The sequence below is a fragment of the Staurois parvus genome, unplaced genomic scaffold (genome assembly GCF_062004578.1).
Source record: "Staurois parvus isolate SC_StPar_1 unplaced genomic scaffold, SC_StPar_1.0 ptg000980l, whole genome shotgun sequence".
In the NCBI taxonomy this organism is placed as follows: Eukaryota; Metazoa; Chordata; class Amphibia; order Anura; family Ranidae; genus Staurois; species Staurois parvus.
Window position 1 is genome coordinate 218,181 of NW_028318776.1, and position 22,006 is coordinate 240,186.

Consider the following 22,006-nt stretch of genomic DNA (forward strand, 5'->3'; position numbering starts at 1 on the left):
ACCGCCTTTTCACAAGATACAAAGTGAATGGACAGCGTAAGGGCAGGCAGTCACACACCAGCTGCAGCTTTCCTGTCAGAGCACCAGGAGTATAGCTACTTCCTGAGCTCAGTAAAAAAATACCGAATTTTTGCTCCATAAGACGCGCCTAGGTTTTAGAGGAGTAAAACAAGAAAAAAAAATATTCTAAACCAATGGACTGCAGACGCAGCACAGGAGATGACCAGAGACTGCGGACACAGCACAGGGAAGAGCCGAGCGGCCGGCCCGGTATTCTGACACAGTGGCGGAAATACTGGACCGGCCACTCCATATTCGCTCCACAAGACGCACTGACATTTCCCCCCCTTTTTTGGGGGGAAAAAAAGTGAGTCTTATGGAGTGAAAAACACGGTAAATATTAAATAAAAAAAAATAAAATGCTGCATACACCTTGTTGAGCTTATTGTTATATTAAACCCTTTGCTCAGCCCAAAAAAACTATTTGAAATCATAGTAAAACTGAAGTTAGGCTTCATAGCCTAGGATGGCAAGGCACTCTCCTGCCCCTCCCTGCTAACAGACTGGCTGGAGACTGCGCTGTCGACTATTAAATATTTCCTGTGAAGTCTAGATGTTCAGGGAAGCAGCAACAAGAGCACAGAAGCTAGCAGTACTTATAAACTGCATTGCCAAATATTTATTTTGGGAATATTCATATTATTGTACTCAATGTGTTAAAGAGGGAATTGGGAGGAGGGGGGATGTGGGTACATGGTTTTGATAGGTACCCGCTCCCACTTTTAGTTGGATTGCCGCCGCGATCCAGTGGAAGCCCCCCTCCCCCACCCCTGGGACGCATCGCAGGTCCCAGGCGGCCTCAGGACCAGTCACAAAGCGCAGTGCGCCTTGCACATACGCAATGGGCAGCCAGCTGAGAAGGTAAAGGTGGACATCGCTCAACCGACCCCAGAAGTCAGACACATGGATGGTTTGGCTTGGCTTCAGCCACCACTCTGGCGACTGTGATTAAGCCCCCGGAGGCCGGGGCGAATCAAGTCAGAGGGCATAGGTGGAGTGGTGGCTGAGGCCAAGCCAAACCATCCATGAATCTAACTCCTGGGGTGGGTTGAGCGGTGTTCACCTTTATCTCCTATCAGCTATACTAGAAATTGCTCTGGGACACCTGCTCCCTTTCCTTGCCGGCAAGGCAATTCTTATTTTACTATCCAGCTTGGAGCGGCACCACAAGACACTCTCACAGCCAGCTGTGACGCCGCAAAGAATCACAGCCAGCTTCCCACAGTAAACATGCCAGTACCGAGATCCAAAGACCAGTGAAGAAGTGGTTCGCTTGAGCACGGTGCTGGACCCCTGGACAGGTGAGTGTCCTTTCATTAAAAGTCAGAAGATACAACTTTTTTTAAAAAGTCTGAAGAACCGCTTTAAGTTAAATTTTACTACTACTTTAACACCTTATAAAGAAGAAGTTTTTTTTAAATGTCTGTAATTCCTGAAGTTCATCTTTAAAGCTTTATTGTAAGTTCTACTTGTCCCCAACTGCTATAGGTTAGAATGGCATCATCTGTACTCTGAAGTCTTCTGGGATATGCAGGCCACATAACCCCAGATGCTTCAGGTTCTAAGTAGTTGCTGAATGCTAGGGTCGTCGGTTGGAATCCCAGCCACGGCACCACCTGCCTGGAGTTTGCATGTTCTCCCTGTGCCTGCGTGGGTTTCCTCCGTGTACTCCGGTTTCCTCCCACACTCCAAAGACATGCTGGTAGGTTAATTTGCTCCTGTCTAAATTGGCCCTAGTATGTGTATGTATGAATGTGAATTAGGGACCTTAGATTGTACACCCCTTGAGGGTTAGGGACTGATGTGAATGTACAATATAAATATGTGTAAAGCGCTGAGTAAATGGACGGCGCTATACAAGTACCTGAAATAAATAAATAATTAGGGGGCTGGGCTGCCTGAAGCAGGACGAGGCAACTATCTCTCAATGATGTCAGCAATGAAGAAAGTTGTGCGGGATCCAGAGTGTGACATTGGTGTGGCGGATCATGTGAAGAGTGAAAAGGAAAAAAAAAAAAAAAAAAGGGGGGGGGGGTTATTGTGAGTGACGTTCCTCTTAAAAAATAATAGCATAACCATTCAGGAAAGCAAATTAGTTCTACAGTTATCATTGTCAAGCTACCTGCTGCATGTCGACACTGCTAATTTTGGTTTAGCCAGCAAGGTTTCAATGATCTCTGGTCATAAATTAATGTTAAAGGGTCAGTGCGCACAAAATTAAAAAAAACAAAAAAAACCACACCAGTTATGGTGGGTTTGACCCAAAACCAATAAATACTGGAAGGAGGAATCAACCATTCGCTTTAGTATTTGTTGCAGTCTCTCGAGAGACTCACTCATGTTGCTGCAGCAGGACTCTCACTGTTAATGCAGTGTTCACTGTAATGCAAAAGATGCAACAGCAAGAGAAATGCCCCAGAAGAAGTAGTCTGCAGTAGAACCTTCCTTTTAATAAGGAAAAGACCATTGTGAAAAGGTTTGAAATCCACAGCTAACAATTAACCCTTTACTGACCTGACCAAAGTTAACTCAAACCTTGGTGGTAGCTACAGGTTTCTGCACTTGACAGCAGCCTAGAAAATAAACTCTTACCGGGAGTATGAATCAGCAATGCTAGGTGTGAACTGTGACAATTGCAAACATATCTCAGCCAGCCCTGCACTGCGACATGCTATAAAAAACGGCCATAAATTAACTCATTCATCACCACAAATTCTTGCCAAAACCGGGCAGGATTACCATCTCAAATGGTGCTAAAAACAACACGTGCCACAAGATAATTAATGTACTGCAGTATTAATGACCACCCTTTTTAGACCATCAATTAGCAAAGAGGAGGAAACAGAAAGGTAAGCACAGCCAGGAAAAAGGCTTGCCATGGATGCCAACAGATTAAGCTGAGGTGTCATTGCACAAGATCAGATAAAGAGCAAGACAGAAGGTTCCACTAGGCTGACAAGACTGCCTATTCATAAAAAAAGTAAACACTGCTGTGGCTATATCAACTAAACAAAATACAAATCGCTTTGATTATCAGAGCAAACCATGAATCAACAGGATCGCAGGAACTTATCATAGAAACTACATTTCAGAGTTATGTCCTGTGAAGTGTCCATACTGCATATTTGTTATAAACTACTGATCAGCCCCTCAAGTCCATTATGCAGAGTCAGGCTTATTATTAAGGCACTATACATTACAAGAACGTGTAAGCTGTAGTCACCTAGGGCTAGCCACAGACAGGCAGATGTCCCATCATGGCAGACAGGTGATCAGCAAGTCCTCAAACCCTTTGGGCTCATTTCCCCATAGCTTGTGACATGGCTAATGAGCAGAGGGGCAGATACAACTGTGTACTGTAACTAACAGTAGACACATCAAAAGGAATACAGTGTTTGGAAATTAAACATGACACTTATATATAGTTATAAACATATTCAAGGAAACGTGGGCTGTCAGAAATAGGTTGGCTACCATTGCTGCCTTTTTCTAAAAATGCTAACTGCCTGGCTGTCATATTATTCCAGCGGCTTCAAAGACTTCCAAGTTAGGCTACCTCAACTTTCAGTAGGAATCAGTCAAAGTTCAGGCCCTGCCAGCACCACATAGCTTGACAAATGTCAATTTAAAAAACTGAGCTGGGTGGAAAAGTACCGGTATTAGCCAAGCAGTGACTGCATCCTAACAGATGCAGTCACTGTTCAGCCCTTCATCCATACAGCTGAACAAGAGAAAAATGAGCCCTGTATGGTGGCTTAGAACAAGTATGAAAATAAGGAGTCTTGAGTTCTCTACCTGTATGTTCATTGCAAGTCAGACGGTTCTTAAAGCAACATCCAAGCAAGAAGCTTTTTTAAGTCAGAGATGAGAGCCAATGAATTCTTCTCAGCACAGGTTTCCTTTTAATATTAAAGATCTGATGATATCAGTAATTAGATCATTTGTACAGACGGACATAGTGATCTCTGAATAATTCAAGTATATGAATCTGGAATGAAAGAAAATGAAATCTCCGAGAAAGACTTACCGCCTGCCCTCGATCGGATGTCTGCTACAGTGGTCTGAACGGTGGACATAGTGCTGGAACTGTGCGGAGCCTCACACAGAAGCCTTACAAACAATCAGAAATGATGTTCTGATGAAAAAAAAAACACACACAACATACACTGTTAAATAAAAATGCATACATCAGAGCAATAATACAAAAACACAGGAACAATGAACATACAGTTAAGCCTGGCTCCAGTTCATAAGAATCAGGGCTCAGTTACCTATGTTAATCTCAGGCACTGTCAGTCATGGTGAAAAGAACGTACTGTAAGTTGCTGATCAGAAATTGGCTCAGGTAAAATAAAGTGGTCAGAAAACATTTAATGGGGTGGCAATCCACAGGTTAAATAGGGCATAAGCAGCAGGAAAAGAAAGCAGTATGTAAGACAGAAAACAAAATAATTACCCAGTACTGAAGAGATGGGAGGGGGAATTATGTCACACCAAAGAGGGTTGTGATACAGATATAGAAATGAACAAGTGAATGAGGTAATCGCACTGCTGATCGAGTAGCAGATGTGAAGTGTCATTAAAACACAAGATCCCCATTACAAGGGGGATGGATGGAATTTAAATGGCACTCAAGAGGCCAGCCAAATAAGAAAAAGTAGAGTGGAGGGGAACGACAGGGTAATGATGAAAGGTTGTGTCCAGGGGGTAATGTATGACCAGGAGGATGTGACAGGGATGGTTTCCTAGATGATGATGGTCAGGAACAGAGTTATATTGGGTGATCAGAGGCTGATACAATTACTAGATGATGATGGGTCAGGAGTAGGGTTAATGGGTAATCAGAAGTTGACAATCACAACATGACGCTGGTCAAGAACAGGGTTATAATGGGTGATCCGAGGCTGGCACAATCACTTGAGGAAAATGGTAAGGAATAGTGATAAACAAAGGCTGGCACAACTACTAGATGATGGTCAGCAGTAGGGTCAATGAGTGATCAGAGGTTGGCATGATGATGTTCAAGAGTATAGGGTTTCACTGGATGATAGTTAGGAGTAGGGCTTGAATGTGTCAGAGATCAACACACTCAGATGATGATGATAAAAAGTAGAGTTATAATGAGTGATCAGAAGTTAGCACAACCACTAGAGGATGGTTAGGAGTAGGCTTGGAATGTGTAGATCAGATGATGATCATAAATAGAGCTATAATGGATAATATGACGTTGGTGCAACTAGATCATGGTCAAGAGTAGTTTAATAATGTGTAGATCAGAGGTTGGCACAATCACTAGATGCTGATGGTCAGGAGTAGGGTTATACTATGTAGATCAGGAGTTGGTACAATCAGGTGATGATGGTTGGGAGCAGGGCTGTAATGGATGATCAGAGGCTTGCAAAACCAGTATGATAGCGGTTAGAAGGGTTATTAATGAGGTCAGAGGGTGGCACAATCAGATGATAGTCAAGAGTAATGTTATTATAATATGTAAATATGAGGTTGGTACAACCATTCGATGATGACAACCAGGAGTAGGTTTATTGGAGGGTGGTACAGTCAGGTGATCATGAGGACCAGAAGCAGGGTTATTGGAGGACGGTACAATCAGATGGTGTTCAGAAGTAGGGTTATGAGTAGTCGGAGGTTGATACAATTAGACAATGGTCAAGAGTAGAATTATAAGGGATGACTGGAGGTTGGTACAATCAAATGATGGTCAGGAGTAGGGTTATTGGAACGTGGTTGGAGGTTGGTGCAATCAGACAATGGTTAGGAGTAGGGTTACTGGAGCATGGCCAGAGGTTGGTACAATCAGATGATGGTCAGGAGTAAAGTTATAATGGGTGGTCAGAGGGTGATACAATCAGATGATGATGACCAGGAGTAGGGCCATCCAAGGGTGGTCGGAGGTTGGTACAATCATTAGATGATGGTCAGAAGTAGGCTTATCGAAGGGTGATTAGGAGTAGGGTTATTGGAGGTTGGTACAATTATTAGAGATGGTACAATCAGATGACGATCAGGAGTAGGGCGAACGGAGGTTGGTACAATCGGACGACGGTCAGGAGTAGGGTGATCGCTGCAATCGGATGACGGTCGGAAGTAGGGCGATCGGAGGTTGGTACAATCGGATGACGGTCGGGAGTAGGGCGATCGGAGGTTGGTACAATCGGATGACGGTCGGGAGTAGGGCGATCGGAGGTTGGTACAATCGGATGACGGTCGGGAGTAGGGCGATCGGAGGTTGGTACAATCGGATGACGGTCGGGAGTAGGGCGATCGGAGGTTGGTACAATCGGATGACGGTCGGGAGTAGGGCGATCGGAGGTTGGTACAATCGGATGACGGTCGGGAGTAGGGCGATCGGAGGTTGGTACAATCGGATGACGGTCGGGAGTAGGGCGATCGGAGGTTGGTACAATCGGATGACGGTCGGGAGTAGGGCGATCGGAGGTTGGTACAATCGGAGGACGGTCGGGAGTAGGGCGATCGGAGGTTGGTACAATCGGATGACGGTCGGGAGTAGGGCGATCGGAGGTTGGTACAATCGGATGACGGTCGGGAGTAGGGCGATCGGAGGTTGGTACAATCGGATGACGGTTGGGAGTAGGGCGATCGGAGGTTGGTACAATCGGATGACGGTCGGGAGTAGGGCGATCGGAGGTTGGTACAATCGGAGGACGGTCAGGAGTAGGGCGATGGGAGGTTGGTACAATCGGATGACGGTCAGGAGTAGAGCGATCGGAGGTTGGTACAAACAGATGACGGTCAGGAGTAGGGCGATCGGAGGTTGGTACAAACAGATGACGGTCAGGAGTAGGGCGATGGGAGGTTGGTACAATCAGATGACGGTCAGGAGTAGGGCAATCGGAGGTTGGTACAATCGGATGACGGTCGGGAGTAGGGCGATGGGAGGTTGGTACAATCGGATGACGGTCAGGAGTAGGGCGATGGGAGGTTGGTACAATCGGATGACGGTCAGGAGTAGGGCGATGGGAGGTTGGTACAATCGGATGACGGTCAGGAGTAGGGCGATCAGAGGTTGGTACAATCAGATGACGTTCAGGAGTAGGGTGATCGGAGGTTGGTACAATCAGACGATGGTGGCCATGATTAGGGTTACAGCAGAGAGGTGAGAGGTGGGTGTAGAGGAAGTTCCCTGTGTGAAGTGTCAGTAGAATGCCATGTCTCGGTCAGTAGATGATTCATACTCCGGGTAGAAGATCGGACTAGGCGAGGTGTGAGTGTCCATGGAGGAATGAATACAATGTATCCGATGATCGGGCACTCAGTGTATACAATGTACGGAGTGTAGAGCGGTGCGGGTGGCAGTACCGGGCAGGTGGTGAGATGATCAGGGCCGGAGATGTAGATTCGGGGCTCCGTCACTTCACCTCTGTAGAGTCCATCAGTCGGCGGGTCCCGGGCGGTGTGTGCTGGCTGTGCGGACGGTGTCCTCCTGACATAGAGCTCTCCCGGCTCCCCCCTCCTCTACACTCCGCACTGCTCTCCCAGCTCCTTCTCCCTCCCCGCTCTGATCACTACTGAACACTGAGCAGTCTGGCTGCGCGCTCCCCTCTCAGACCGTACCAACTACGCCGGAAGGGGGGGATCACCGAATCTATAGGTGCCATCATCTCATACACACCAGTCTAGCTGTGGCAACATGTACAGCAGAACATATAGATTGTGTACATAGAGCCGAGCTCCGGTGTGATGAAACCTGTCCCGTGCACACATGTATCTATGATATAATGCCCCCCCACACACACAGTCGGAGCGCTGTGGGGATGAGTCAGGGCTGGCTGCAGTCCGGAGCTCTGTGGGTCCAGGTTTTATGATGTGTGACCGGAGGACTGAGCTCCCCTCCCCTGCCCGGGGTACACCCCGCACTGTGGGGGTGGGGTGCTCCTCCATCTGTCCCATTGTTAAAGGAGACCTCCAGGGGTGGACATTATTATATTGTTCCATTGGTCCATCTATAGGGGTGCTGTGAGTGTGTGTGGGGGGGATCCCTGGGGGAGCTGGAGATTGCCATTTGCTTCCCTGTCCCCTTCTACACAGGTCGTCATTCACTTGGCACTGCCCACCAATCACAGAACACCTTGTATTTTTCTCAATGAATGCAAAACATTCTCTGATTGGACAAGTTAGAGATCATGATGTCACTCCCTACCTCATCCAATCAGAGGACACATTGCATTCATTGAGAAAATATAAGGTGTGTGAATGGAGGCAGTACAGAGTGAATGACCTCCTGTCTTCACTATACACAGAACCTAGAAGACAGCAGTGACCTTTCATTCATCAATGGGGGGGCGGGGCATATTTACCATGAGGCAAACAAGGCAACATTTTCCGGGGGAAGGGGGGGTGGCGCTACCCCCCAGAAGAAGGGACACTTGTCCTGCATGCCCTGTGCTCTGCCTTCAGCCGCCTGTTCCTGTATGATGTGCTGGTTTACGGGAGCGGATGGCGATGTGTATGACGAAGCTCTGAGGGGCACCAGCTATGGGCGAAAGGTGGAAGAGAGGAGTCGGGGGAGCGGCCATGAGACTCCTGGAAATGAGCTGATGGAGCTGAGGACTGTCGGTGGGAATGAGGCGGCAATGTGTTGTTCATATGTCTGTAGAGACCTATAACTGTACATACAGTGGATATAAAAAGTCTACACACCCCTGGTAAAATGTCAGGTTTCTGTGATGTACAAAAATGAGACAAAGATAAAACATTTCAGAACTTTTAACCAGTTCCCTACCATGCAATAGCCGAATGACGGATACAGCGTGGTCATCCAGCTGTGGGAGAGCGTCATATGATGTCCTCCCAGAACGTGCCCCCAGCGGCGTGGACCCAGCACTGTCTGTGATCGTTGTGTCCCTTGGACACAGCTGATCACATGACATGGTAAAAGGCCAATCACAGCAGCCTTTTACTATGTGATCAGCTGTGTCCAACAACAGCTGATCACTGTTTATACACTTGCCGGATATTGTCAGTACTTTCCTCACGCTGTCACAGCCTGAGGAAAGTACTACTGATAACCAGCAACTCTCAAAGGAGACATCTGCACTGATATCAGGACTCTGATTATCAGTGCATCCTCAAAAGTGCCCATCAGTGCTGCCCAGCAGTGCCCAACAATGCTGCCCATCAGTGCCAAACAGTGCTGTCAATCTGCCCATCAGTGCCCAACAGTGCTGTCAATCTGTGCCCATCAGTGTCCTTCATTGCTACCTATTAGTGCTATTCAGTGCCACATATCAGTTCCCATCATTGCTGCCTATCAATGTCCATCAGTGCTTCTTCATCAATGCCCCACTAGTGCTGCCTCATCAGTGCCCATCAGTGCCTCTTCTTCAATGCCCACCAGTGTCATCTCATCAGTGCCCATCAGTTTCTGCCTATCAGTGACACCTCATCAGTGTGCATCAGTGCTGCCTCATCAGTGCCCAGCAGTGCAGCCTCATCAACTCACATCAGTAAAGGAGAAAAATTACCTGTTTGCAAAATTGTATAATAGAAACAAGGAAAATCTATTTTTTTTTTCAAAATGTTTGCTCTTTGTTCATTTATAGTGCAAAAAAAAAAAAAAATCAGTGGTGATTAAATACCACTGTTATTGGCTCCTACTGCTGTCAATCACAGCCTGTGTGGAAGGGGCAGTGCCACGCCATACTGTGTGTGTCCATGGATACACACAGCCCAGTTCGGGATCTAGCCCGCATGAGTGCTCCCATAGCAAATAGCATGGTATTGGACACTCAGCAAGGAGACGAGCCAAGAGCAGCAGCGGGGGACCCCAGAAGAGGTGGATCAGGGCTGCTCTGTGCAAAACCATTGCACAGAGCAGGTAACTATAACATGTTTATTATTTTAAAAAAAATCCCTGAGGTACGTGACATACATATCCCAGAAGGGAGCCAAGAAGCTTTTCACTCTCACCTAGGCAAGAATTTAGGGGGAATCAAGGGTGAGAGCAAAAAATATTTAAATAAAAATTAGTATTTTGGATTGCAAAGGGTGGGAGGCTTAGGCATTACAAGTACTGAGTTCACTGCCGAGTCTTCATGTTTGAATGGTAGGTACCATGAGGACTGTAGGTACCATGAGGAACAAGACATGTCAAACAACATACAGCATCTTTTATATAGTGGGAACGTTCTTGGTTTGTGTGTAGTCATTTGGCTAGGAGAAAGTTTCTGCAAGTAAACACAATGTAAAATTGAAAGGGATACCTAGCACAGTCATTGTAGATCTGGGCTATTCCTTTGTTCAGCTACAGATCAGTCAGAGCAGTGCTCGGGTTATTTGACTGATGAATTATACATGGACATTTCACCTGCTGTGTGTAAAACATCAGCACCGCGAACACTAAACCATCAGTCAGTGGGCACATTTGTCATTTCATGGCTTACACCGGACAGCTGGAGACAACAATACCAATCATACTTCTCTTTTTTTTTTTTAATGGAACGCTTCATGAATTTGCGTGTCATCCTTGCGCAGGGGCCACTCTAGTCTTCTCTGTATTGTCAGTGGTGTATTTAGGTTCCGTGCTGCCCTAGGCAACACAAAAATCAACCACCCCACACACATACACACACACAGAGACCCTGACACTGACCAACACCCCCCCTACCCCACAAGAAGGCCTTCCATACCAACACCACCCATACACTGACAACCCCCCCACACCCTAGAGAGCCTTCCACTACCACCACCCCCCGTACACTGGCAACCCACCACCCCACCCCGGTGAGAGAGAAGACACTCACCTTCACAGCTCCGGACTTCCGGGATCAAGAGTCAGGCTCTGAATACACCATCAAGCAACCCAACAGCCTCTCTCAGATCCCACCTGGTCCCCATCCTGCGTGTCCCTTCTTTCATCCCTTCTTTCAGGGGGCTGTGCTGCCCCCCAGGAAAATGCCGCTGCCCCCCAGAAAAATGCTGCCCTAGGCAAATGCCTTGTTTGCCTTGTGGTAAATACGCCCCTGTGTATTGTTTCAATTTTAGTATATGTGCTGCCAAAGCAAGCACTGCCAATCATACTTCTCTACACCAGGCCATACCATTCTCTGTTCTAAACCAATCCACACAGCTAGGCTCAACTTTCAAAACAGTCCACACATTTGTTTTAGCGCACGCATAAGAATGCATGAAAACGCATGTGCATACAATGGCAAGATTAGTGGACAGACCCTGTTCACATCTGTGCGCTGGGATGCAATGTGTTTTTGAAAAACAGCTCAGGTCCAATTTTTTTCCAGTTAGGGTTAAGCTCAAAAACCTGCATCTTAGCACCAGGGTGAGTGAAAAGCACATAAAAAAGTGAAGTAGAGAAAAAAAAAAAATAAGTGCCAATGATTGACCTTGCAGATAGAGCAGGATGGCTGCAAGAGAGGGATTCTCCGATGCAGAAAATACTGGTCAGGGTTGGACCACAGCCCTAATGATGCAGACAATTCATTTCTCCTTATTATGGCTTCCTAAGACATAAGAATACATCCCAAGCCTGGTTACCTTACCTGACCTAATGACCAACTGACCAAGCAGTGGCATCCCTAGGCAGGTGCAGGGGGTGTGCACCGCACCAGGTGACACCTATCGCACGGGGTGACACCGGACCCGCTCCATGAAAAAGCAAGTTTCAAAGCAAGCCGACGATCCCCGCAGGATGGATCGGATCTGCGGATTGAGCATAATGGATTGGAGTCCGATCCATCTTGCGGGGATCATCAGAGGGGTGACACCAAGTGTTACCGCACCAGGTGACACCAACCCTAGGGATGCCCCTGTGACCAAGCCCCTTCAGATATGTGTGCTCTCTTCTTTAAAAGGTATTATTACTTTCCAAGGGTTGGTCTTTACTACCAATTATTCCCGTATATACCACAGCCAAAACTGGAATTGCTTAGTCTCTCACCAGTGCTGCTACATGCACACATCTGGTTTCATCATCTGTCAAGCCATTGGAAAACAGGCAGGGACTGTGCAATCTATAGCTAAGCTAAGCGTCTTGTTATATTTTTCCAATATTTATCACTTTGTCTGTCATTCATTAAAGTGTTACTAAACCACAACAGTAAAATCAGTCTGTATATTCAGTAAAGCATGCTTGTTCTACTCACTGTGGAACCTAAGGGGTTAATCCTTTGCATTGTGTAAAAAAGATGTTTGATCCTGTCTTCTCTAATGATCCCCCTCCCATCTTCTACTATCCCCAATCCATCTTCTGATAGAACAGAGCCTTGAGGGCAAGCTGCACATGATCAGCTTGGTGTGTATTACAAGAAAGTTTTTTTTTTCTTGGGAATGTGCATGTGATCAGTACAGGGCCAGTCAGCATTGCCCAGACAGAGGGTCAGGGGTCCTGCAGCCTCATAGGACAATCAGGAGAGAATGAAAACTCCTTCTACAAGTGCTCTCCTGGACACTGATAGAAGTCACAAGACTGCTATAAACTGCTGATGAGAAAAGGTATTTAGCAGTTTATATTTACTAAAACAATTGCATTTCCGTGTGCGTACTGTGGAAGACCAGATATAGTGAATGCAGGGTCCTAGGTTTAGTAAATGTTATATACAGTTTGGTTTTACCTGCAATTGTTTGTGTGATCTCAATTTGCACATCTCAAAACTAAAACAAACTGTCACATAACCATGATAAAACACTTTTCTCCACCTTCTCTTCTTCTAGCAAAACAGCAATGTGACAGGAGTCACTTTGGGTGGGGGGCCCATGGAACACAACTCACTTTAGAGAGGTGGGGAGACCCCTGTCTCAGCTCCCCATATCCCTCTTATGCATAAGTCACCCTGTGCCTGTTAGGAGTACAGGGTGGAATGTCCTGATATTGTGTAGACATGTATAGGTGGGGTGTGGGGGTTGTTCATTGTTTAATGCCATGTGGTTGTCCCATTGTTCTATTGTGTGTCTTTCTTGGGAGCAAACTATTATGGGATGTATGTGTTCCTGTATTGGCTTGGTGGGGGGTGTCTGCTGTGTGTATCTTGTTACTAAATGTATTGCCCGCCCTGTGTATATATCTTGTGTCTGTGTTAAAATAAAGCAGTCTATCTCCTGGTTTCCTTCAAGTCTGGTGCTGTCTTGTCTTGTATGGCCAGTGGTGGTGTCCGTGAATCTGTGTTTGGACAGGGAAGTGGGAGTCTAACAGGAATACCATAGTGCAGTTGGGGTCCGATTCCGTTACATTGGTGGCAAGCGGTGGGTTTGTGCTTCCTGGCTGTGAACACATCCAAACCTCCACCAGGATCCAAGGTTCGGATAGCAGGAGAGGAGAGACAGATACCACCCGCAGCTATGGAAACGGAGGTATTATGGCGGATGCAGCAAGTGCTGGCTTATTTAGACGATCCTGTTTCTACATGGGATGAGCTTGGATGGAGGAATGCGTCTGTCCAACAACTGGATGAGAGTATGGAAGATGGAGCAGTCAGCTCATCCTTCCAATTATAGATCCCAGAATGTATGGATCTAATGGATTTTTCAGTGGAGGATGTTATGGGTGATGAGTCACCTGCAGTCTGAGACATCCAAACCTCCACCGGGATCCAAGGTTCAGATAGCAGGAGAGGAGAGATACAGATACCACCCGCAGCTATGGAAATGGAGGTCTTATGGCGGATGCAGCAAGTGCTGGCTTACCTAGACGATCCTGTTTCTGCACGGGACGAGCTTGGATGGAGGAATGCGTCTGTCCAACAGCTGGATGAGGGTATGGAAGATGGAGAAGTCGGCTCATCCCTCCAATTATAGATCCCAGAATGTATGGATCTAGTGGATTTTTCACTGGAGGATGTTGTGGCTGATGAGTCACCTGTCAAAGTGCTGGCACTGGGCCCAAGGGCCACCAGCCCGTGCCCTGGACATTTAGCCGTTCCAGAGATTGGAGATTTGATTGACTTTTCTGCTGAGGAGGAACCATGTGGTTGTCCCATTGTTCTATTGTGTGTCTTGCTTGGTAGCAAACTATTATGGAATGTATGTGTTTGTGTATTGGCTTGGTGGGGGGGTGTCTGTTGTGTGTCTCTTGTTACTAAATGTATTGCCCCGCCCTGTGTATATATCTTGTGTCTGTGTTAAAATAAAGCAGTCTATCTCCTGGTTTCCTTCAAGTCTGGTGCTGTCTCGTCTCGTATGGCCAGCGGTGGTGTCCGTGGATCTGTGTTCGGACAGGGAAGCGGGAGTCTAATGGAAATACCAGAGTGCAGTCGGGATCCGGTTCCGTTACAATGTCAGGGATGCGGGTGTGACCAGAAGTGTGTGGACTGACACAGGGAAATGCAGGCTTCAGATATGGTATAAATAAGACAATTTATTAAGACTAACAATACAAATATAAACGCAGTGCACCAAACCCCAAGCTAACACAAATACATACAACAAGGTGAAACAAACCCAAACCTAAACTGATATAGATACACAGGTACATACACATATAGAGCACAACGTAGTCAGGCAGGCCGGGTCGATAACTATCGGGCAGGTAGGTGCAGGAGGAGCAGGCGGAGAGTAGTCAGGTCACGAGCCAGGTACAGCAACTAACGGACAGGTAGGTACAGGGGGTCAGGCAGAGAATGGTCAGGGTCACAAGCCAGGGATCAAACAGGAGAAGTCAGCAGAGGTCAGGATCAGGCAGGGTCGGCAACAAGTCAGGCAGAAACAGGAATGCAGGTTACAAGATACAGGGGCCCATGGAAAAACACACACCAAGGCACCAACTGCAGGTCTGGCCATCCCTTAAATACACCACCTGCAATCAGCCCCAGGTGATGGCTAATTGCTGAAGTGAACCTCTGGTTGTTGAGAGCACCCGCTGGCCAGCCCTGGTACTGCAGCCCACAAGGCAGGTGAGTCCCACCACTATTGGCAAGTCCATCCCTGACATACAAGCAACAGTTGCTGTTTCAGCAAATTCAGATGCGCCAATATACACCACAAGGAATACTGGATGTACTGTAGATCTCATAAGGTCAATAAAGTGATTATGTCACAGAGTAAAGGGATTTTATTTGACTACAGAAACAAAAACGCATAACTCATGAAGACGTCCCTCAACACGTATAAAAAAAATGTATAAATACAGACACAGATAAGTGTGCACCTAAACTTACTTTTGTGTCTCCTAATTGGTATGAACTAGAGATGAGCGAAGTATTCAAAAATTCGATTCGACTGATTCGGCGAATTCGTGGAAAAATTTCGATTCGAGTCGAATATATTCGCTGCGAATTTAACTTATAAAAGGGTGTTTCTAGGCTTCAGAGAGCCTTTATATTAGTGCAGAACACTGTACCTTTAATTTAAATGCCCTTGGAGTCTGCTGGGGAAGAGAAATAATACTGACAGTCAGTATGACATGCAGATGAGTGCCGTCGATCTTAGAATCACGGCACACTTCACTCATTTTGGCAGTCACGGGGCCAAAACCAGAGTGTGGAGCCACAGTGTGGCGGTGGAGGCAGCAGCAATGGGAGGCCATACAGCACCCTATGACAAAAATGGAAACCACCAGCAGTGTGAGGAGACCTGAAAGTGGCACATGGCAGAGTGTGGCGATGGAGACAGCAGCAATGGGAGGCCGTACAGGGACCCATGACACACTCTGGACCTGGCAGCAGCATGAGGAGGCGGTACAGGGGCCCATGACAGATTACGGGCCTGGCAGCAGCATGAGGAGTAGGTACGGGGGCCCATGGCAGATTACGGGCCTGGCAGCAGCAATGGGAGGCCGTACAGGGACCCATGACACACTCTGGACCTGGCAGCAGCATGAGGAGGCGGTACAGGGGCCCATGACAGATTACGGGCCTGGCAGCAGCATGAGGAGTAGGTACGGGGGCCCATGGCAGATTACGGGCCCGGCAGCAGCAATGGGAGGCCGTACAGGGACCCATGACACACTCTGGACCTGGCAGCAGCATGAGGAGGCGGTACAGGGGCGCATGACAGATTACGAGCCTGGCAGCAGCAACTTGGACAGGAGGACGTTCAGTTTCTGCACCGTCGGGTGCGTGCTCGCAAACTGTTGTCTCTTGGAAACGTATTCCAAGAAAGACTGCTGACGGAATCCGTGAAGAGGAGTAGCAGGAGAAGGAGCATCTGAATGAGCGGAATATGCCAACAAGCGACAACAGGGGCCCATGACAGATTACGGGCATGGCAGCAGCATGAGGAGTCGGTACGGGGGCCCATGGCAGATTACGGGCCTGGCAGCAGCAATGGGAGGCCCGTAATCTGCCAGCACCCTATGACAAAAAATGGAACACACCAGCAGTGTGTGAGGAGACCTGAAAGTGGCACATGGCAGAGTGTGGCGATGGAGACAGCAGCAATGGGAGGCCGTACAGGGACCCATGAGAGACTCTGGACCTGGCAGCAGCATGAGGAGGCGGTACAGGGGCCCATGGCAGATTACGGGCCTGGCAGCAGCAATGGGAGGCCCGTAATCTGCCAGCACCCTATGACAAAAAATGGAACACAACAGCAGTGTGAGGAGACCTGAAAGTGGCACATGGCATGAGACACTGTGGACCTGACAGCAGCATGAAGAGGCGGTACAGGGGCCCATGGCAGATTAGGGGCCTGGCAGCAGCTATGGGAGGCCCGTAATCTGCCAGCACCCTATGACAAAAAATGGAACACACCAGCAGTGTGTGAGGAGACCTGAAAGTGGCACATGGCAGAGTGTGGCGATGGAGACAGCAGCAATGGGAGGCCGTACAGGGACCCATGACACACTCTGGACCTGGCAGCAGCATGAGGAGGCGGTACAGGGGCCCATGGCAGATTACGGGCCTGGCAGCAGCAATGGGAGGCCCGTAATCTGCCAGCACCCTATGACAAAAAATGGAACACAACAGCAGTGTGAGGAGACCTGAAAGTGGCACATGTTTGGGGCATGATTCATGGCGGATTTAGTCAGTTGTGTCAGGAACTGGTGGTTTGAAATCCAGACTAATCCACGCCTGATTCATTTTCACAAACGTGAGTCTCTCCACACTTTGGGTGGACAGTCGTGTCCTCCGCGGAGTTACAATACCTCCTGCCGCACTAAACACGCGCTCCGATGCCACGCTACTGGCCGGGCATGAAAGCCTTTCAAGGGCAAATTCAGCTAGTTGGGGCCAAAGGTCAAGTTTCATTGCCCAGTAGTCAAGGGGATTGTCTACCTCGGTTGGCAGGGTGCTGTCCAAGTAGGCCTAAGCCTGTTGTTTGAGGTCCTGCTCCAGGTCCACCTGATGCTGCTGCTGCTGCGGCTGGTTAGTAGTTTCCTCACTGCGCTGGTGAAGAAAGCTACTCATCATCGACTGCAGACTGAGGCAGCCGCTGCTGGTGGAGCTGCCACTGCTCCTACCACCCCACCCCTCCCCTGCTGCCATGGCAGCGGAACGCGAGCGCACAGGGCCCACAGTGTCTGAGGATGGACGTTGGCGCAGAAAGGCAGAGACCAGCTGACTACATAGGTGGTTTTTATAGTACGTTATTTTAGCCTCCCTCTCAGCAGGTGTGAAAAAGGCCACCATTTTTGAACGGTAGCGAGGGTCCAACAAGGTGGACAGCCAAAAGTCATCCCTCTGTCTGATGGTTATTATTCGGCTGTCGCTACGCAAGCAAGCGAGCATGCTATGGGCCATTTGTGCCAAGGAATGCGAGGGACTCCCTGCCTCCATCTCCACAGCATACTGCCACGGTGCGTCTGGGTCCTCTGTCTCCTCCTCCTCTACCAGATGCTCCTGCTGCTCCACTCCTGTCCGCTGAGTGGAAAAACCACCCATTTCACTCAATAATTCCTGAGCACAAATGTCCTCCTCTACCTCCTCCTCTTCTTCCTGTCCTGCCCCCACAGGGGTCATGTGGCGTTGAGATCTGTGCGCCACGTCTACCGCACCCTGACCAGCCATTGTTAACAGCATTTGTTCCAGGATGTGCAACAGAGGAATGACGTCGTTCATCCCATAGTCCTGCCGACTCACGAATAGCGTGGCCTCCTCAAAGGGCCTGAGCAAGCGCAGGTGTCACGCATGAGCTGCCAATGGCTGACATCTAAGTTACACAGGGAGTACCTTTATCCGCTTGTAACATCAAGAAATCTGTGATGGCCTTTCGCTGTTCGTAAAGGCGGTCTAACATATGTAGGGTTGAATTCCACCTTGTTGCAACGTCACAGCATGAGGAGTCGGTACGGGGCCCATGGCAGATTACGGGCCTGGCAGCAGCAATGGGAGGCCCGTAATCTGCCAGCACCCTATGACAAAAAATGTAACACACCAGCAGTGTGAGGAGATCTGAAAGTGGCACATGGCAGAGTGTGGTGATGGAGACAGCAGCAATGGGAGGCCGTACAGGGACCCATGAGAGACTGTGGACCTGGCAGCAGCATGAGGAGGCGGTACAGGGGCCCATGGCAGATTAGGGGCCTGGCAGCAGCTATGGGAGGCCCGTAATCTGCCAGCACCCTATGACAAAAAATGGAACACACCAGCAGTGTGTGAGGAGACCTGAAAGTGGCACATGGCAGAGTGTGGCGATGGAGACAGCAGCAATGGGAGGCCGTACAGGGACCCATGAGACACTGTGGACCTGGCAGCAGCATGAGGAGGCGGTACAGGGGCCCATGGCAGATTAAGGGCCTGGCAGCAGCTATGGGAGGCCCGTAATCTGCCAGCACCCTATGTCAAAAAATTGAACACACCAGCAGTGTGAGGAGACCTGAAAGTGGCACATGGCATGAGACACTGTGGACCTGGCAGCAGCATGAGGAGGCGGTACAGGGGCCCATGGCAGATTAGGGGCCTGGCAGCAGCTATGGGAGGCCCGTAATCTGCCAGCACCCTATGACAAAAATGTAACACACCAGCAGTGTGAGGAGATCTGAAAGTGGCACATAGCAGAGTGTGGTGATGGAGACAGCAGCAATGGGAGGCCGTACAGGGACCCATGAGAGACTCTGGACCTGGCAGCAGCATGAGGAGGCGGTATAGGGGCCCATGGCAGATTAGGGGCCTGGCAGCAGCTATGGGAGGCCCGTAATCTGCCAGCACCCTATGACAAAAAATTTAACACACCAGCAGTGTGAGGAGACCTGAAAGTGGCACATGGCATGAGACACTGTGGACCTGGCAGCAGCATGAGGAGGCGGTACAGGGGCCCATGGCAGATTAGGGGCCTGGCAGCAGCTATGGGAGGCCCGTAATCTGCCAGCACCCTATGACAAAAAATGGAACACACCAGCAGTGTGAGGAGACCTGAAAGTGGCACATGGCAGAGTGTGGCGATGGAGACAGCAGCAATGGGAGGCCGTACAGGGACCCATGAGAGACTCTGGACTTGGCAGCAGCATGAGGAGGCGGTATAGGGGCCCATGGCAGATTAGGGGCCTGGCAGCAGCTATAGGAGGCCCGTAATCTGCCAGCACCCTATGACAAAAAATGGAACACACCAGCAGTGTGAGGAGACCTGAAAGTGGCACATGGCATGAGAGACTGTGGACCTGGCAGCAGCATGAGGAGGCGGTACAGGGGCCCATGGCAGATTAGGGGCCTGGCAGCAGCTATGGGAGGCCCGTAATCTGCCAGCACCCTATGTCAAAAAATTGAACACACCAGCAGTGTGTGAGGAGACCTGAAAGTGGCACATGGCAGAGTGTGGCGATGGAGACAGCAGCAATGGGAGGCCGTACAGGGACCCATGAGAGACTCTGGACTTGGCAGCAGCATGAGGAGGCAGTATAGGGGCCCATGGCAGATTAGGGGCCTGGCAGCAGCTATAGAAGGCCCGTAATCTGCCAGCACCCTATGACAAAAAATGGAACACACCAGCAGTGTGAGGAGACCTGAAAGTGGCACATGGCATGAGAGACTGTGGACCTGGCAGCAGCATGAGGAGGCGGTACAGGGGCCCATGGCAGATTAGGGGCCTGGCAGCAGCTATGGGAGGCCCGTAATCTGCCAGCACCCTATGTCAAAAAATTGAACACACCAGCAGTGTGAGGAGACCTGAAAGTGGCACATGGCATGAGACACTGTGGACCTGGCAGCAGCATGAGGAGGCGGTACAGGGGCCCATGGCAGATTAGGGGCCTGGCAGCAGCTATGGGAGGCCCGTAATCTGCCAGCACCCTATGTCAAAAAATTGAACACACCAGCAGTGTGTGAGGAGACCTGAAAGTGGCACATGGCAGAGTGTGGCGATGGAGACAGCAGCAATGGGAGGCCGTACAGGGACCCATGAGAGACTCTGGACCTGGCAGCAGCATGAGGAGGCGGTACAGGGGCCCATGGCAGATTAGGGGCCTGGCAGCAGCTATGGGAGGCCCGTAATCTGCCAGCACCCTATGACAAAAAATGGAACACACCAGCAGTGTGAGGAGACCTGAAAGTGGCACATGGCAGAGTGTGGCGATGGAGACAACAGCAATGGGAGGCCGTACAGGGACCCATGAGAGACTCTGGACTTGGCAGCAGCATGAGGAGGCAGTATAGGGGCCCATGGCAGATTAGGGGCCTGGCAGCAGCTATGGGAGGCCCGTAATCTGCCAGCACCCTATGACAAAAAATGTAACACACCAGCAGTGTGAGGAGACCTGAAAGTGGCACATGGCAGAGTGTGGCGATGGAGACAGCAGCAATGGGAGGCCGTACAGGGACCCATGAGAGACTCTGGACTTGGCAGCAGCATGAGGAGGCGGTATAGGGGCCCATGGCAGATTAGGGGCCTGGCAGCAGCTATAGGAGGCCCGTAATCTGCCAGCACCCTATGACAAAAAATGGAACACACCAGCAGTGTGAGGAGACCTGAAAGTGGCACATGGCATGAGAGACTGTGGACCTGGCAGCAGCATGAGGAGGCGGTACAGGGGCCCATGGCAGATTAGGGGCCTGGCAGCAGCTATGGGAGGCCCGTAATCTGCCAGCACCCTATGACAAAAAATGTAACACACCAGCAGTGTGAGGAGACCTGAAAGTGGCACATGGCAGAGTGTGGCGATGGAGACAGCAGCAATGGGAGGCCGTACAGGGACCCATGAGAGACTCTGGACTTGGCAGCAGCATGAGGAGGCAGTATAGGGGCCCATGGCAGATTAGGGGCCTGGCAGCAGCTATAGGAGGCCCGTAATCTGCCAGCACCCTATGACAAAAAATGGAACACACCAGCAGTGTGAGGAGACCTGAAAGTGGCACATGGCATGAGAGACTGTGGACCTGGCAGCAGCATGAGGAGGCGGTACAGGGGCCCATGGCAGATTAGGGGCCTGGCAGCAGCAATGGGAGGCCCGTAATCTGCCAGCACCCTATGTCAAAAAATTGAACACACCAGCAGTGTGTGAGGAGACCTGAAAGTGGCACATGGCAGAGTGTGGCGATGGAGACAGCAGCAATGGGAGGCCGTACAGGGACCCATGAGAGACTCTGGACTTGGCAGCAGCATGAGGAGGCGGTATAGGGGCCCATGGCAGATTAGGGGCCTGGCAGCAGCTATGGGAGGCCCGTAATCTGCCAGCACCCTATGACAAAAAAATGGAACACACCAGCAGTGTGAGGAGACCTGAAAGTGGCACATGGCATGAGAGACTGTGGACCTGGCAGCAGCATGAGGAGGCGGTACAGGGGCCCATGGCAGATTAGGGGCCTGGCAGCAGCTATGGGAGGCCCGTAATCTGCCAGCACCCTATGACAAAAAATGTAACACACCAGCAGTGTGAGGAGACCTGAAAGTGGCACATGGCAGAGTGTGGCGATGGAGACAGCAGCAATGGGAGGCCGTACAGGGACCCATGAGAGACTCTGGACTTGGCAGCAGCATGAGGAGGCAGTATAGGGGCCCATGGCAGATTAGGGGCCTGGCAGCAGCTATAGGAGGCCCGTAATCTGCCAGCACCCTATGACAAAAAATGGAACACACCAGCAGTGTGAGG

The 22,006-nt window shown here is 49.6% G+C and overlaps 1 protein-coding gene and 1 non-coding gene across 4 annotated transcripts in view; both read right to left on the bottom strand.

The window, feature by feature from the left end:
• LOC149441469 (phospholipid-transporting ATPase IA-like) overlaps positions 1-7,713 on the bottom strand; it is a 213,811-nt gene extending 206,098 nt beyond the window's left edge. The window contains exons 1-2 of one of the 3 annotated variants that reach the window (XM_089657287.1): positions 7,399-7,713; positions 4,088-4,195 (exon numbers count right to left, since the gene is read on the bottom strand). In XM_089657287.1, the coding sequence (XP_089513413.1) occupies positions 4,088-4,136 (49 nt within the window). In that variant the 5' untranslated portion in view covers positions 4,137-4,195; positions 7,399-7,713. The remainder of the gene's footprint in view (positions 1-4,087; positions 4,196-7,398) is intronic. The other 2 variants (XM_089657285.1, XM_089657284.1) reach the window with 2 other exon arrangements.
• A 2,814-nt stretch (positions 7,714-10,527) lies between these two features.
• On the bottom strand, positions 10,528-10,629 carry LOC149441470 (U6 spliceosomal RNA). The gene has a single exon (XR_016307369.1). It is a non-coding gene; the product is annotated as a U6 spliceosomal RNA (small nuclear RNA).
• Positions 10,630-22,006: the final 11,377 nt, after the last annotated feature.